This window comes from Cynoglossus semilaevis, chromosome 2 (genome assembly GCF_000523025.1).
Source record: "Cynoglossus semilaevis isolate Cse_v1.0 chromosome 2, Cse_v1.0, whole genome shotgun sequence".
NCBI classification, from domain to species: Eukaryota; Metazoa; Chordata; class Actinopteri; order Pleuronectiformes; family Cynoglossidae; genus Cynoglossus; species Cynoglossus semilaevis.
The window spans coordinates 12,406,228-12,420,515 of NC_024308.1; the positions used below are offsets into that span (position 1 = coordinate 12,406,228).

A 14,288-nucleotide genomic window follows, 5' to 3' on the forward strand; every position below is an offset into this window, starting at 1 on the left:
TAGTTCTGACGGGAGGATTTTCTTCCGAGGTGAAGTTTTGATAAAGAGTGACAGTCGTACCTTTGTCTGCTGATGAGCTCAGTTATGAGAAATGATGTTTTATTTATTGATATGCATGGACCACGGGTTACTGTCTGCTCCTGTATTATCCAATAACAGTGAGTTGATCTCCTCTGACGGCCAATCATTTCACAGGAGGAACTATTAACGTGACTAAAATTGACGTCTTGATGACGGCGGTCTGAATTCAATTTCCTGTGAAGCCACTCAGTGAAGGTGTGTTTGTGGGAGCGTCGTTGTTTGATGTACAGTCGGTGAAGGTTGTAGATAGACCGAGCAGTTAGCATGCACTCATTGGCTCTTCACTCACGTTAACTCAAAACATTAAAGTGTTTCAGTGTTACGCTTTAAAAGAAAACCCACTTTTGATGACCTTTTTAATCCCTTTTCTCTAATTGTTATTTTTTTTTCTACTAATGATGACTTGGTGATCGGTGTTGATGCTGTTAGTCCCATGTAGAGAAGAAGACAGTCGGAGGGAGAAGCTGCTGCTCCCTCCCTCCGACATCTGTCCGTCTGTCTCTGGGTTTGTCCGTCGTATCTGAACGTCCACTGTCACTCACATCTCTGTCGGAGGGAAGAGGCCTCAAGTGTAACAGACGCTGGTTTAATAAAATATTTCAAGTGAAAACCAAACACAGATGCTCTTCTTCTTTTTTTGGTTCCAACTCTGTCACTAAAAATTTTACGGGACATTTTTACCTTCTGTAAAAGTGGACGCGGTGGGCAATAACATTAAGGCTGTCCGACGATTACAGTTTTTATCCGATTAATCAAAGGAGAGCTGTGGGACGAATAATGACAATCATGATTAATCGTGACTAGTTGTCAAGGTCAGATTGTAATTTAAAAGGTTGACAACCTGTAAATACCTTTGGTGAAGGGTAAATAAATAGAAGCCTCCAGAAGACCTTTGGAGTTAACGAGCTGCCGTTATGTTTTAACTGACCTCAAAACTACAACTGGAGATGGAGCTGAGTCTGGACGGCACTTCAGTGACTACTGCCATTATTACTGTTGGCACTGAACACATGACTGAGGTCAAAGTCCGTGCTCTCACCACTCAGCAGGTCTTAGATTTAAGATGAACGACATCAACTGTGTCTTAAAAACAGAAGATTTCACCTTTAAATCCATTCAAGTTCAACCCTGTCTGTCAAACTGCTGTAAACCTACACACTTCTCCACCTTTGGTCACATGACACTGACGTGGTCCACCATAGTGTCCCTGGATTTCCAAAATTTCACATACACCACACAAAAGGACTTCAGTGATTCTACTGCAGCGTTCCAAATATCAGGGTTCCTGTCACCTGGGTTCTTCCTGAGGTCCAGCGTCAGTCTCTGAGGGGGGCGCTGTTCCTTCAGTCTTTGGCTGAACTCCAGCAGCTCTGCGGGCCGAATGAAGTTGGACCTGTTGAGGACATAAACTATAACTCACCTGACATTACAAAAACAGAACATGTATTTCATGTAATGCTAATGTTTATTAGAACCATATGTAATGAAAGAACATAGAACTAACACAGAGTTGAAGTTGATGGAACGTCTTACCTGAGGTCCAACTGCCTCACAGAACTGGGTGAAGGTTCAGAAAAGAGCTTGGCCAAGACAGACACCGTTTTTGCTGTGGGAACAGGCAACAATATCAGAACTAAATATAATATATATTGACAAAACATTTTTGTAACATTTTTTCAAAGTGAAATAAAAAGTGTTGTGATATCACCCTCTGGTGAACTCACCAAGACGGTTCTGAGCCAGGCTGAGAGTGTGGAGAGACGAGAGCGTCTTCACAGCAGAGACCAGCTGCTGCAAACTCTGCTCCTTGTCACTGCACTTCTCCAGCAGTCGACAGTCGTTAAGGTGAAGCTCTGACAGAGAGAAAAGGAGGTAAGAAATAAAAAATCAAAAAAAAATAAAATCACACTGAGACCAGAATCCTGTCACAGATGAAACACAGGACGTACAGACTTTAATCTGGAGACAATATTCACCAACATCAGTGGTGCCCCTACCTTCTAACTGACAGCATCTCAGTAGATGAAGGATCCCTGGGAGACAGTCGGACAGATTCATGTCCTCCAGGCTCAGACACTTTAAGCAGGTGTTTGACTCTAAAGACAGGACATCACAGAGACATTTACTACAGTCTTCCTCTCCGTTACTCCAGCTTCATTAAAATAAAAATATTGCTGTAATAGTTGTAAAGAAATATCAAGGCCTTATTGTGGTAACAGATTATTTGTGTCAAATTCAAGCACTTTTCAAGGACTTTCAAGGCCAGTTTTGTAGTTTGTTAAGTGTTAATAAACACTTAAATACCAAAAAAGTATAAAAATCTGACTTTATCTGATTTTATTTCTCTCCATTTACTATTTGGTGTATTGGCTCAGATACGGGAAATATATATAGAGATACATATATACAGTGTATATATATATATATTATATATTATATGGAAATACGTTTAAATCTCCAAACATTTACAAGCACTTCACACTCAAAATCACACTTTTCAAACTTGATTGAAATTCAAGCATTTTCAAGGATTTCAAGCACCAGTACGAATCCTGTTCTATGGACCAACTTGAAATGTTACCTGACAGAGTGGTAAGGAGCTGCTGCAGAGAGGAGCCACCTTGGAGCCTCAGTCCTGACAGGTGGAGAGAGGAGAGACGAGGGGAGCGTCTCAGCAGTGAGGTGATGAGTTGGAGATCAGTCTGAACCACATTGACCTTCAGTGTCAGCTTCTCCAGCACCAGTTCTGTGGAGGGATAGAATCAGAACACACCGATTGGAAGACGTTTAGGGACAAATGGTCCTCTTGAGAAGGAAATTTAAAAAAAGAAGAATCAGAGATCAGAAATGTATTAGAAGGTCGGAATATGATTTATTTTATCTATGGCTGTGACTTCCATTTCTTATATACATTGTATGGTGACCTGTGTGGCAGCACCTGATGTGTACGCCTCTGTCGTCCGAAGATGATTTATTAGGTATGGCCTCCAAATCCCATGTTCCACCTCCACGTGCAGAGCAGCAACCTTGGGAATGGCGTCCAGCAGGAGCTTTGCGAGTCTGATGTCTGGCAGGGAGCTGATGCTGAGGTTAGTGAGGCGGCAGAGAGGGCTGTCAGAGAGCTGCTTCAGAGCCTTAGACAGATCCAACACGTCACAGTCTCTGAAGGTGTCTGCAAACACGCACACAAAATATTTGAAAAAACGTTCAAAAAATAAAAAACCTGAGAAATCACATCATTTCTGCACTTAGCTACAACACCATAACATAATTTAAACTTTTTGGCCAAAGAATATCAATAGAGAAACTTACAAGAGCTTTCAATGGTGAGAGAGCGGAGGCAGAAGAAGGTGGGCAGAGCACAGTTCAGGACTCTCAGGCAGTCAGGGTCACACTGGCTTATCTGCAGTTTGTGAATCTCCCCCCGGGGACATGGCCCTGCTGAGGCACCCTTATGTGCAGAAAATGTTTGACAAAGGTCCTGCAGGGGCAGTGACAAGTTTGCTTTCTCGGTTTCCTCCTCCTCCAACATAGAATGCAGCCTTGGACGTTTGCACAGAGGAGGTTGATGACACTGATCTTCTGAGGACAGGACTCGGCTACAGCTGGCTTCGTCTTGACTGGGTGATGAAGCACTGTTATTATTCTCGATTGTCAGGTGATGCTTCAGCTTAGGACAAACATACTGGGAACCCCTTCTATATATAAGCCATGTCAGCAGGGTGGGCGATGGTCCGTGCATGATGAGCTCTGTCGCCACCCCATGGTCGAGCAGTCGGTGGATGATGTACAACACCACTTGTGCTTGCCTCTTTGATAGGTCTGGGCACTGAAGACAAGAAATGCACCTGATCTGTTTCTCTAGCAGTTCAAGAAGAGGCCTGTACTCATCAGTTAACCTGTGAAGAGGCAAATATCTGTCTGATATCAATACAAAAGTTCTGATGAACTGAGCTGCAGCCCACAGGAAAGACTGCGTTTTCAACTTTGTGATGATTCTGGGGAAGAGGTAGTTCTCGTAACAGTAAATCAGGGGAAGAAAAATAAGTCTCATGACCGCATTTTCTGTGAACAGATAATCCATCTGGAAAAAAAACAGGACACTGATCACACATTGATTACAGGTTAAACCCAAGAAACTTAGAAGTTTATTTTTTAACAAACACTTACTCTGTGGTACTCGCCCTGTATAACCTGAAGCCAGCCAGTGTAGGACGATATTCCTGATAAAAAGGCAGATAATAAATGCTTAAAAAACAACTACAAACTATAAGGTGACAAACAAAAGTATTTTTCTGTGAACTATGGAAACAACCACAGAATTCTTACCTCTCTGAGTGAGTTGCGGCTGGAGTTCAGCCAGGTGACTGATGGTCAAGTAAGGAATAAGACTCTTAATGAGAGTTGGTGGGAGACCTAATTGGTAGCAGAGCATTCAGTGCACAGGCAGACATATATACGACAATGGTGCAAAAATAAATAAATAAATAAATATAAATTAATATAGTTTCATATTTTTCGTTTGTATTATTTTTTTTAAACATCGTGTCCGTCACGGTTAAGGATAAATAAATAAAAAATATAGATTATAAAACAAACAAACGTTTCTTATCTGAAACTTATATGTCCTTTAAGGGGCTCCGTAGTTTAGCATAACTCTCCGAACAATTCTAAAAAACATTACACTTGCAAAACCTTTCCACTGGAGTTTAACCAATGTCACGTTAGCACATGTAGACAATATAAACTTTTTGTGAGGGTTTTTTGTTACGTATAATTTAATCTTTTGTGGAATATTTTCCATTTCGTGTGACTGAATGAACACTTGTGTCCGTCGTCGTTTAGCGACCTCCTTGAAACACAGATAAAACAGAACTTTAAGCGACATAAAGGACTTTTGTGTTTTGCGAACGACAAAAAGCAATTTTAAAACAATGTAAGAATTGATTCGCAACATAAACTCATTTTTTCAATTACTATAAATGTTATTTCATAAAATAAAAGTCTCCACTCACCGAGAACAGCGTCGGCTCCCAGAGCAGCGAAATGTTGCCGGACTGCGTAAAAACATATTTCCTTCAAACTCAACTCTGTTTCCTGCGCTGTTCCAGCCATTGGATAAGACACAAATAAAAATTACTAATTATTCACTTCAGTGTAAAATAACCAATGTACTCCCACCAACAACACCGCACAGATAACCAAATGGTTCCGTTCCGTTCAGAGAAACAGTCCGGAAGCAGAGAAAGTCGTTTCAGTTTTTTTCAATAACCACATTCCTGTAATACCGCCACCAACTGGTCAGGAGTGTGCCGTTCTGTTCAAATTCAAGAGGAAGAAGGAATTGTTCGACTGGCGAAAACTCCTTTAATAATGATGTCGTCACATCAGCGTCATTTGTCGGTGTTCAGGTTAAAATACTACAAACTGACTCCTTAAGGAGGTTGGTAGGATTAACGGTTATTCACATCAATTTATCAAATACGAACCAGCATCACCATGCGACCACGTGGCCTAATGGATAAGGCGTCTGACTTCGGATCAGAAGATTGAGGGTTCGAGTCCCTTCGTGGTTGGGGCCGACTTCTTACAAAAAAATGTCGCGTTTACCTGGGCGGCTAACCTCTTACCTCATTCCACATATTCGATGTGGTTGTTAGGTTTTAGTGGCGACATTAATCCCTATTATGAGCTCTCCTGTTGTGTTTCTCAGAGTACAAAGTCAACAATATTATTTTCGATAATGAAAAACTAATGTTTTTTTTTTAAGGAAGTCCGATAATATCAACCGTCCATTAATAAAACTATATCGTTTTTTCCTTCAAAAATGAAAACCCGATAACACAATGCCTGGGTTTCGCCAAATAATGTATGCCCTAAAAATAGTTTTGGGGGAAAACAGCTGTATATTAAAGTGATAGTCACTAGATGGCAGCATTGCAGCTCATTTAATTAATCTCATACTTAGACAGTGGTTTGTACAGATAAATAAATATTACCAGCAAAATTGTGTTTGTTACTTAAAGTTAATATCGCACATCCCTAGTTTTTCTTTATTTCTTCTGTTTTAATAATACAACATTCTCAAAAAAAAAATACACAGTCATTATTTGCAGTGGCTGTTACAGGAAGTCCTTTGTGCTACTGCTGCTATGAAACGCCTCTCTGGTCTTCATGAGAGCGCTGGTGGAAGACAAAGGAGACGGCGGCGTCCCACGAGGCCTTTAACACCTGGTCCCTGAGGCCCCTCTTGTTGAAGCAGTGATTCCACTGAGACAGGTCACTGGTGCAGTCAGAGTCGTCGGGCGGTGGCCGGACCTCGACGGCATTCACACAGCGCTGACAGCGGAACCTGAAAAAGGGACAAAAGGAGATGCTGCTTTAAAGATGTTTTTTTTTATTGTATTTCCAGGAAGTGTACCAACTTCTCTGGGTATGGTGTTTGTTAGACTTTTATATGATCTCCAAATGTCACAAACCCAAAACACATGACCCTTACTTGTCATGTGTGTCACTGGACGTCTCCTCGTTGAGCGTAAAAAGTTCTCGCAGTTCCCCCAGAGAGAAGTGGCGCTCTACATCCTGCTCCTCGTCCACCACGCAGCTGCTCAGGGCCTTTTTATGAGCCTGTCTCTGCAGGATCTTCTCCTCGATGGTTCCCGTCTGTTGACAAAGACAGCTCTCAGTCGAACACAAACATCCTAGAAGATGTTACCACAGCATGTAGACCAGGCCTGTACTGACCGAGAGCAGTCTGTAAATGTAGCAGGTCTTTTTCTGGCCGTCTCTCCACACCCGGGCCATGGCCTGCTCATCGTTGGCGGGGTTCCAGTCGGGATCGAACATCACCAAGCGATTGGCGCCAATCAAATTCAGGCCACATCCGCCAGCCTTGCTACTGAGCATGAAGATGAACTCTGGATTCTGAGAGACACAGAACTGAGGTCAGAAAGAGAAAGAAGAACTAGACAGAGATGATTCACCTCAGAAACATCTGCTCACAGACGGACTGTTGAATTTCTCCACTATTTTTGCTCTTTTCTTGATGGACATGGTTCCATCCAGTCGTACGTACAGGTATCTGGGAGAAGACAAAGACAATAGTTATAACATGATGATGTGATGATGTGACCGTCTGTGGACAATAATCAAAAACAACATGTGTTACACGTGGCTGTAACTGAGTTAACACTGCAGTAGGGACGTAATGATGCATCGGGAATCGGTTAAAATCGATACAAATCTGTGACAATTCGTATTGGTTAAAAAGAAAAAATGAGTCAAGCATCAAGGTGTAAAGAATAGGCTGCATTATCTAAAAAAGCCACTGGTCATACCATGACACGCTCTAGTACAGCAGGTGGCAGTATGCTCCTAAAACGGCACTATTAAACCAAGACCAAACCAGTCCCTACATATTCTAAGTGACATTCAGGTGTTGAAACAGAACGCAGTGTTCCTGTACAGAAAGGAACTCTTTCCAGTTCCTATTTTTATATTATTTTGTTGTTCTTGCAAATAAAGGATTGTTGTATTTGGTCATTTGTCTGGAGCTTATTTTGTTAAAAAATTGTGATAAAATTGTATTTGAAACAAAAAAAAAAGTTAATCATATCGTGAGTTTATCAACTGGTATAAAACCAATCAATGCTGAAACAACACCTTCTATTTCTGCACAGCTTCTCAAACAGGTCCAGTGTTTGAGTGTAGTTGGAGACCAGGACCACTTTGTCACTGGATGTTGTTCTGGTCATGGCCAGGATGTAGTCCAGAACCAGCATTTTACCTGTAAACACAGGAAACGTTGTCATTTTTATACAGTCTTTGTGGATCAAACATGACTGCCAAACCTCCAGATGTCACCGGGTTCTTACCAGAGAGCTGAGGTTCTACAGACTTGGTGCTGTAACCAGGAGGAAACAGTTCCAAAGCTCCTTCAAATCCTTCCTCTTCCTGCACACACTTGTCATGGATGAGGGCTGGGTCTATGACACAGGGCAGTCAGGGGAACGGGGTTAAAGAACGGGCAGCAGATCCTTTTTCTTTTTTTAAATTCTTTGTCACTGAATGAATAAAAACTCACGGTTGCACAGTTTCTTCAGTGATGTGATGGAGGACAGAGAGGACACGCTGATCTTCCCCCCCTGTAGCGCCTCCACAGGTTTGGCCTGTTTCAGGAAGCGTTTGTACAGTTCTGTCTGCAGAGGAGTCAGTCTACAGGAAACAGCCTTGGGTCAGTCATCATCTCTTTTATTTTTTAATAACATTGTTTTTTCAGCATATTGAAAGGAAAAACTACATTTTAATAGTCTTAAGATTCTAAAAAAATCCAGTGTGTCCTGGAACTAGTGACATGAATAAACTGACCTGCAACACACGACCTGCTCGATCTTGACTGGCAGATATTTGGACAGGATGTCAGACGTTCTCCTGATCAGACACCTGTAGAAGAACGTGTTTTAAACCACAGCAGAGAAGGAGATGTTCAGAACCAACGAGTGTGTCTTGGTGTTCACCTGTTGACGATGCTGATCAGCTCCTTCAGTTTTTCCTCCCCCGTCTGTCGGTCTTTGTCACTGGCGTCCGCGTCCCGACCCTTCAGGATGGGAAGTTCAAATCTCTTCTTAAACTCTTGTGCTGTACCTGTTGTCATAAAAGAAATCAAAAAAGTGAATGAAAACAGCTCAACATTCACCGGTCATCAGTGACGTGTGTCTGAAGTGTTCACTGAATAATCAGATTGTGTTTACCCAGAATTCCCGCATTGACAAAGTGAACCAGACTGAAATATTCCAGCAGGTCATTTTGGATGGGAGTCCCTGAAATCAGCACCCTCCTCTGGGCACTCATGGCATTTAAGGCCTGGTAGGTCTGGTTGTCAGAGTTCTTCAGTCTGTGGCCCTACACACACACACACACACATTCATTAGTTCCAGTTCACTCTGTTCAACAGCTGATGTACCAGTTTATGGAGAACACCAAAGAACCTCGTCACAGATGACCAGTCCAACTTTGCCCCTGTGCAGAACCCCAGCGTGAAGTCGGAAGGTCTCGTAGGAAATGATGAGGATGGGGGTGGGAACTCTGAGACCATGCTGGGAAATGAAGTTCACTACGAACGATACGCAAAAAAAATGTACACAGAACTCGTGTCAAATTCATTTTTGTAGCACAAGACGTTGAAACGGTCAAAAAAACGCTGCTCTATCATTGTGATGAGCGTGAAGAGTCTTGGTTGGTTTGATGTGACTGTATTTTACAATGACAATAAAGAATATTCAATTGTCCATGTTTAATGTTTACACTGACCCCATGTGGCAGGAACATAGATGTGCAGCTCATAACATAAACAATCCCTTTTCTCATCATCAACAGCTTCACGGTCACACGGTGGTGAACAGTAAAGTTTCCTCACCCAGCTGTCTGTCAATGTGTTCCTTCGAGCCCCCATCTATGGCCACAGGTGTCACCCGTGCCCCCAGCCACTTCCCCACTTCATTGTACCAGTTTCGGACCAGACTGGAGGGTGACACCACAATGACCTTGTCTATCTCTGGCTTTGCGTCGGGACTCTGACGCAGCAGGGTCCATATGAGGGTGATGCACTGCAGGGTCTTCCCCAGACCCATCTCATCAGCCATGATGCAGCCGTACGACTCGGAGATTCTTCTGCCCGTCACACACTCCCAGAGGAACTTCACTCCCTGAAACACACACAGGCACACCACCATTTAAAAAACCAAATCACCATCAGTGTGTCATTTCATTTTTCTTTTCTTTCTTCTCTAGTGATTCCAAATGTAGATCCCTCTGTTCCATGTCAGTGACCTGATGTTAGGATGGACCAGCATTGTGTCTTAACTATGGTGACAGTTTGACTACAGTTACATTGTTTTAAAGAAAAACTCAATATATCGTCACGCTTATATTATCTCAATTTATCGTATCATTACCCATGTATCGTGATATGTATCGTACCGCCAGATACGACCCAAACACAAGCAGGGAGAACAAGTCTTTTCAGCAGCTACAGTGAAGATATTCATATATATTTTTTACCTCTCTCTGATGAGGTCTGAGGACTTTTCCTAAAACTGGATCCACCACAACATGGACTGGAAGTTTTTCTCTGTGGACAAACGACCAGAACAGAAAGTCTTAAAAGGGGAAGACAGTAACAAAAAAATAAATGTTTGTCTATGAATTAGTTTCATTGTAGTTTTATCTTTAGTGCTTAAAAATAGGTTGGTGTAGACATCAGTATCAATATGCAGCAAAAATTCAATCAGTTTATATTGAACATTACACACGTAGCATATATTTAGCAGGGAGACTTACTTCTCAGCTTTGATCAGGTCGTGAGCGCTCAGAGTCGGGGGCTCGTACAGAACCAAAGCATCTTCTGCGAAGGGATCGTGGAGTGCTTTCCTCACTCCTGCCCTCTTCAGACCAAGTGCTCTGATCCCCAGTGAGCCTGTGGACCAGTCAACAACAAGTCAGTCAACACAACGTTTTTTTAGCCTGTAGTTTAGACACATGAGAAAAGCTGACGTGACGAGAGAAAAAATATACCTGTGTAATTTGGAATGGGGATTTTGAAGGGTTTGGAGAGAATACTGCGAATAAACGCCTCCTGTGGAGAGGGATTTGATGATACGTCACAATAATGTGGTGGGAATGTGTCTCAGCACGTCATATATGATAAACAGGACGTTCAGATAAAAGAAACTTGGCAAATTAACATCAATTAAGACATTTTCTTAATAGTACTTTCTTACATCATAACCCAGAGAGCTTTTAGTGTACACTTCAACCTGTGCTGTATTTTAACACAAACCAAATTCAAAGACTAAACTCCACAGAGGTGACGGCTGCTCACGTGTTTTTCTCCGTCAGTGAACGTTATCTTGTTGTTGAGCTGAGTCAGAGGTTTTCTGTAGGGAGAGACGTGGATCTCTCTCTTCTCGCTGTCACTTTTCCGTCTCTTATCCTGTGGACACAAATATATAAATATATATAGTACAATATCTACATTCACAGAGGTCATGGCTAGCATCTCTGTCTGACTTTCACACTCGGTGACTGTGCGAGCGCCCTCTATATTCCCGTAAATAACATCAACGTCATTAGCAATTTGATCATTATTATTGTTATTATGAACAGTACTGCAATGTAAAATAAAAACCACTCAACCAAACGCCTCTACGTGTCCACTGTAGCTCAAGTGTCCGTTGACAGATATTTAACAGTGGTTCGGATGTCACTCACAGTTGGACATGTCCACTCCTCATCCTCGCAGGAATCACCTCCCTGCTTCCGTTTGGCGACCTGACTGGGAGCCAGACTCCTCCTCTGGATGGTTACAGTCCAAGACAGTTAACAAAACGAATTCAATCGAAGATTATCACATTTCATCTAATAAACTCACCATTTTCCCGTTTCAGTCCAGCTGGTCACGGGCTAAATGCGGAGATTGAGCCGCTGTTGTTTACTGTTGTCTCCGCCTTAGCTGCATACAGGAAACGTTTGTGTCCATTTACTTTTTAAATGTTATATTACCAGTCTTAATGAACTAGACACCGTGTCCTCGGTGTTTTGAATCAAAAGCGACGTTCTTATTTACATAAATCTATCACCGGGCCGCTGCTTTTACCGTAAAACAACAGTTATTCCTGGGATCACATCTACTACAATTTAGACGTTCGCGCGGAATGTTGCACAACACTACGGCAAGCCACGAGTGTCATACACGAGTAAAACAGTACGCGAGACCACCGCAAAAGATGAAGTGATGCTGTGTTACATTCTAAAATATATTTGCAAGATTTAGATGAAAAGAATACGTTTTTAGGGCTCGTCATGCGTCTAAAATCCTTATTAAACTGTCACAGTTTGATATTTGGTTTGCAAATACTTGTCTTAAACATCTTTCAACAGCAGATGGCAGCATTTTACATACAAACGATGCAGTGTTGCAGAATCAGAAGGAACACAAATGTAAATGTTAAGAATTTATAAGAAAACATTTTTACATGAATCACCAAAATAACCAAAATAATCAAAGAGGAGATTTCCAACAAACACCAGGGACATGTTTCAGAAAGTGGGTTCTAGAAATGTCTAAGATTTATTATCATTATTTATTTATGATTAACTTTTACTTCAGTCCATGTCAGGTAATGTTTTACAAACAGCTCAGGTGATGAGCTTCACACACGAGTGCAGGATCTCAAACCCGTGCAGCTCCCGTAGCCTGTTCAGGTACCGAGGCTCAGATCGACACAGCTTTCCCAGAGCGATGGCTGCGTTTTGTTGCACGGCCGTCTCCTTTGCGTCTCCTGCGGCATGACGCAGCAGCTGCAGCACAACATCAGTGTCCACTAATCTGCTGGAGACTCCTTCCAACTCCAGACAGTGGCCCAAGCACAGGGCGGCGTTTCCCGCCACCATGACATCACAGCTGGACCCCAGCAGTCGACGTAAAACGGACAACTTTTTATCAAACCTCAGCAGCTCCTCTCGAGCTGAGCGACTGGCTGCGGTGCACACAGTCAGAGTCTTCATGGCGTACTTGGTAGCGTTCTGTCCTGGCCTCTTGAGCATCCGACACAGGGTCGGAACCACGTTAGCCTGAATCACACGCTTCACGGCCTCAGACGACTGTGGCAGGACAGTGCTCAGCACGCCCAGGGCTTGAGTTATGACCCCGCCATCGCTGTCCTTCAACAAGCCCAGACAGCAGTCGCAGAGTTCTACAGCACGGTCCTGGACAGCCGGAGAAGATCCACCTGAGAGGTTGATGATGAGACCCAGCAGGGAGTAAAGCACCTCTTTAAACCCTCTGCTGCTGCACTGCTTTAAGGCAACCAGTAGGGTCTTCCAAAACTCCGAGTCATGAGCCAGTTTGTGGTGGATGATGTCATCTTGCGCCAGACGGTCGATGGCCGAAATCAGTGACGGGAAGACAGGACGACTGGACTCCGTGATAGTCCTTAGTACCGATGTAAATGGCTCGGTGACACAGTACGTCAACACGTCTCTTAGCTGCATGCAAAGTTTGTCTTCAGCTGCAAAGTTCTCAAGAACCTCAACCGCAGTGGAGTCTCGCTGCTGCCACGGTTTTGACACACCTGTTATAATGTTCCGCACCATCGTGGACACGTTCAAGTGTTCAATGACCACACGTCTCCCATGTGGCCCCCGTGAGAACACATGTAAAAGTGACAGACATTCTGTCTGTACTGCAGCTTCCTCCGACGCCAGCAGATCCACCAGAGCCTGCGTGGTGACGGGGCAGGACAGTAAGACCTTCTGGTTTTCACTGTTTCCATCACAAACAGCTCTCCATAACTTCAGGACAGACACCAACAACCTCCGACTGTCCTTGTCCTCGGTCTTCTCCTCCAGACAGCTCCTCACTGTGCTGTTGTCACTGATGATCCTGAAGCCGTTACTCAGTCTGAAGAGAGTCTGGGCTGTGGAGTCCTGAACCGCCTCTGAGAGAATCTGAATCCCTCCGCAGTAGTAGAGAACGATGTGTCCCGACATCGACAGCTTCTCCAAAAGTTTTGGCACCGCCGTGACCTTTGCCTCACCCTGGTCAAACTCTCGCCTCGCTTCCACCTCCTGAAGCTCTCTCTCCTCCTCCAGATCCACACGAGTCAGGTACTCTCTAACCATTTTCTCCTTCTTGGGTTCAATTTCCAGGATCTTTGTGAAACAACTTCTGGACTCTTTATAGTCCTTCAGTTCCAGGTAGGATTTCCCCATGTGCACGTAAGCCTTGCTGCACCTGTCGTCACACCTCAGCGCCCAATCACAGTCACTGATGGCCTCTCTGTATTTCCCCAGTTTGTAGAAAGCCTGTGCTCGGTTGGTGTACAACTGCTGCATGTCCTTCAGTTTGGCCAAGCCCTTGGTGTAGTGCTTCACGGCCGCTTCATAATCTTCCTGGGCAAAAGCTTGGTTCCCCTTCTCTTTGAGCACTAGCGCCTTCTTTTCATTAGCGCAGCGCCTCCGTCTCCTGTCCTCAGCGTCTTTTTCCAGCATCTTCATGAAACTTTCAGGACTCTGCTGATGGTAGGGGAACTGGGGGGAAGGGTTAGTGTTGATTTTGGTCTTGTTCACCTTCGTCCTGCAGGGTTCTTCTTCCAGGGAAGCGATGTAGGAGTCGGCTTTCTGGATTGTTTTCTGCACGACTTCAACAT

General features: G+C 43.5%; 3 protein-coding genes and 1 non-coding gene across 5 annotated transcripts in view; 1 reads left to right on the top strand and 3 right to left on the bottom strand.

The window, feature by feature from the left end:
- The window catches only part of lrrc41 (leucine rich repeat containing 41), an 8,490-nt gene extending 3,110 nt beyond the window's left edge, over positions 1 to 5,380 (bottom strand). Inside the window, exons 1-10 of one of the 2 annotated variants that reach the window (XM_025066012.1) lie at positions 5,097 to 5,380; positions 4,411 to 4,497; positions 4,252 to 4,304; positions 3,394 to 4,165; positions 3,020 to 3,253; positions 2,663 to 2,827; positions 2,079 to 2,177; positions 1,806 to 1,934; positions 1,615 to 1,687; positions 1,374 to 1,474 (exon numbers count right to left, since the gene is read on the bottom strand). In XM_025066012.1, the coding sequence (XP_024921780.1) occupies positions 1,374 to 1,474; positions 1,615 to 1,687; positions 1,806 to 1,934; positions 2,079 to 2,177; positions 2,663 to 2,827; positions 3,020 to 3,253; positions 3,394 to 4,165; positions 4,252 to 4,304; positions 4,411 to 4,497; positions 5,097 to 5,196 (1,813 nt within the window). In that variant the 5' untranslated portion in view covers positions 5,197 to 5,380. Of the gene's footprint in view, positions 1 to 30; positions 1,475 to 1,614; positions 1,688 to 1,805; positions 1,935 to 2,078; positions 2,178 to 2,662; positions 2,828 to 3,019; positions 3,254 to 3,393; positions 4,166 to 4,251; positions 4,305 to 4,410; positions 4,498 to 5,096 lie in introns of those variants that run through there. The other variant, XM_008338448.3, reaches the window with a different exon arrangement.
- A 204-nt stretch (positions 5,381 to 5,584) lies between these two features.
- Positions 5,585 to 5,657, top strand: trnar-ucg (transfer RNA arginine (anticodon UCG)). Its single transcript has one exon. It is a non-coding gene; the product is annotated as a tRNA-Arg (tRNA).
- A 347-nt stretch (positions 5,658 to 6,004) lies between these two features.
- Positions 6,005 to 12,028, bottom strand: rad54l (RAD54 like). The gene is made up of 18 exons (XM_008338451.3): positions 11,510 to 12,028; positions 11,350 to 11,433; positions 10,961 to 11,071; positions 10,654 to 10,714; positions 10,420 to 10,555; positions 10,141 to 10,210; positions 9,497 to 9,785; positions 9,069 to 9,193; positions 8,832 to 8,982; positions 8,598 to 8,724; positions 8,449 to 8,523; positions 8,165 to 8,295; positions 7,956 to 8,066; positions 7,744 to 7,867; positions 7,084 to 7,162; positions 6,826 to 7,005; positions 6,581 to 6,744; positions 6,005 to 6,433 (listed from the first exon to the last, which is right to left on the bottom strand). Exons 1-18 carry the CDS (start codon positions 11,510 to 11,512, stop codon positions 6,232 to 6,234), a joined length of 2,223 nt encoding a protein of 740 aa, XP_008336673.1. The 5' UTR covers positions 11,513 to 12,028; the 3' UTR covers positions 6,005 to 6,231.
- A 137-nt stretch (positions 12,029 to 12,165) lies between these two features.
- LOC103399864 (tetratricopeptide repeat protein 12-like) lies at positions 12,166 to 14,282 on the bottom strand. Its single transcript, XM_017041255.2, has one exon. The coding sequence runs from the start codon at positions 14,134 to 14,136 to the stop codon at positions 12,277 to 12,279; it is 1,860 nt and encodes a 619-aa protein (XP_016896744.1). The 5' UTR covers positions 14,137 to 14,282; the 3' UTR covers positions 12,166 to 12,276.
- Between the last annotated feature and the right edge of the window lie 6 nt (positions 14,283 to 14,288).

Bases quoted from the DNA above. Each gene is read 5' to 3' on its own strand.
- LOC103399864 (XM_017041255.2), bottom strand. From the start codon at position 14,136: ATGAAGATGCTGGAAAAAGACGCTGAGGACAGGAGACGGAGGCGCTGC.
- rad54l (XM_008338451.3), bottom strand. The intron at 9,194-9,496 runs GTGAGGAAACTT...TATCGTTCGTAG, and splicing joins ACACATTGACAGACAGCTGG to TGAACTTCATTTCCCAGCAT. The intron at 8,524-8,597 runs GTGAACACCAAG...GTTCTTCTACAG, and splicing joins CTGATCAGCATCGTCAACAG to GTGTCTGATCAGGAGAACGT.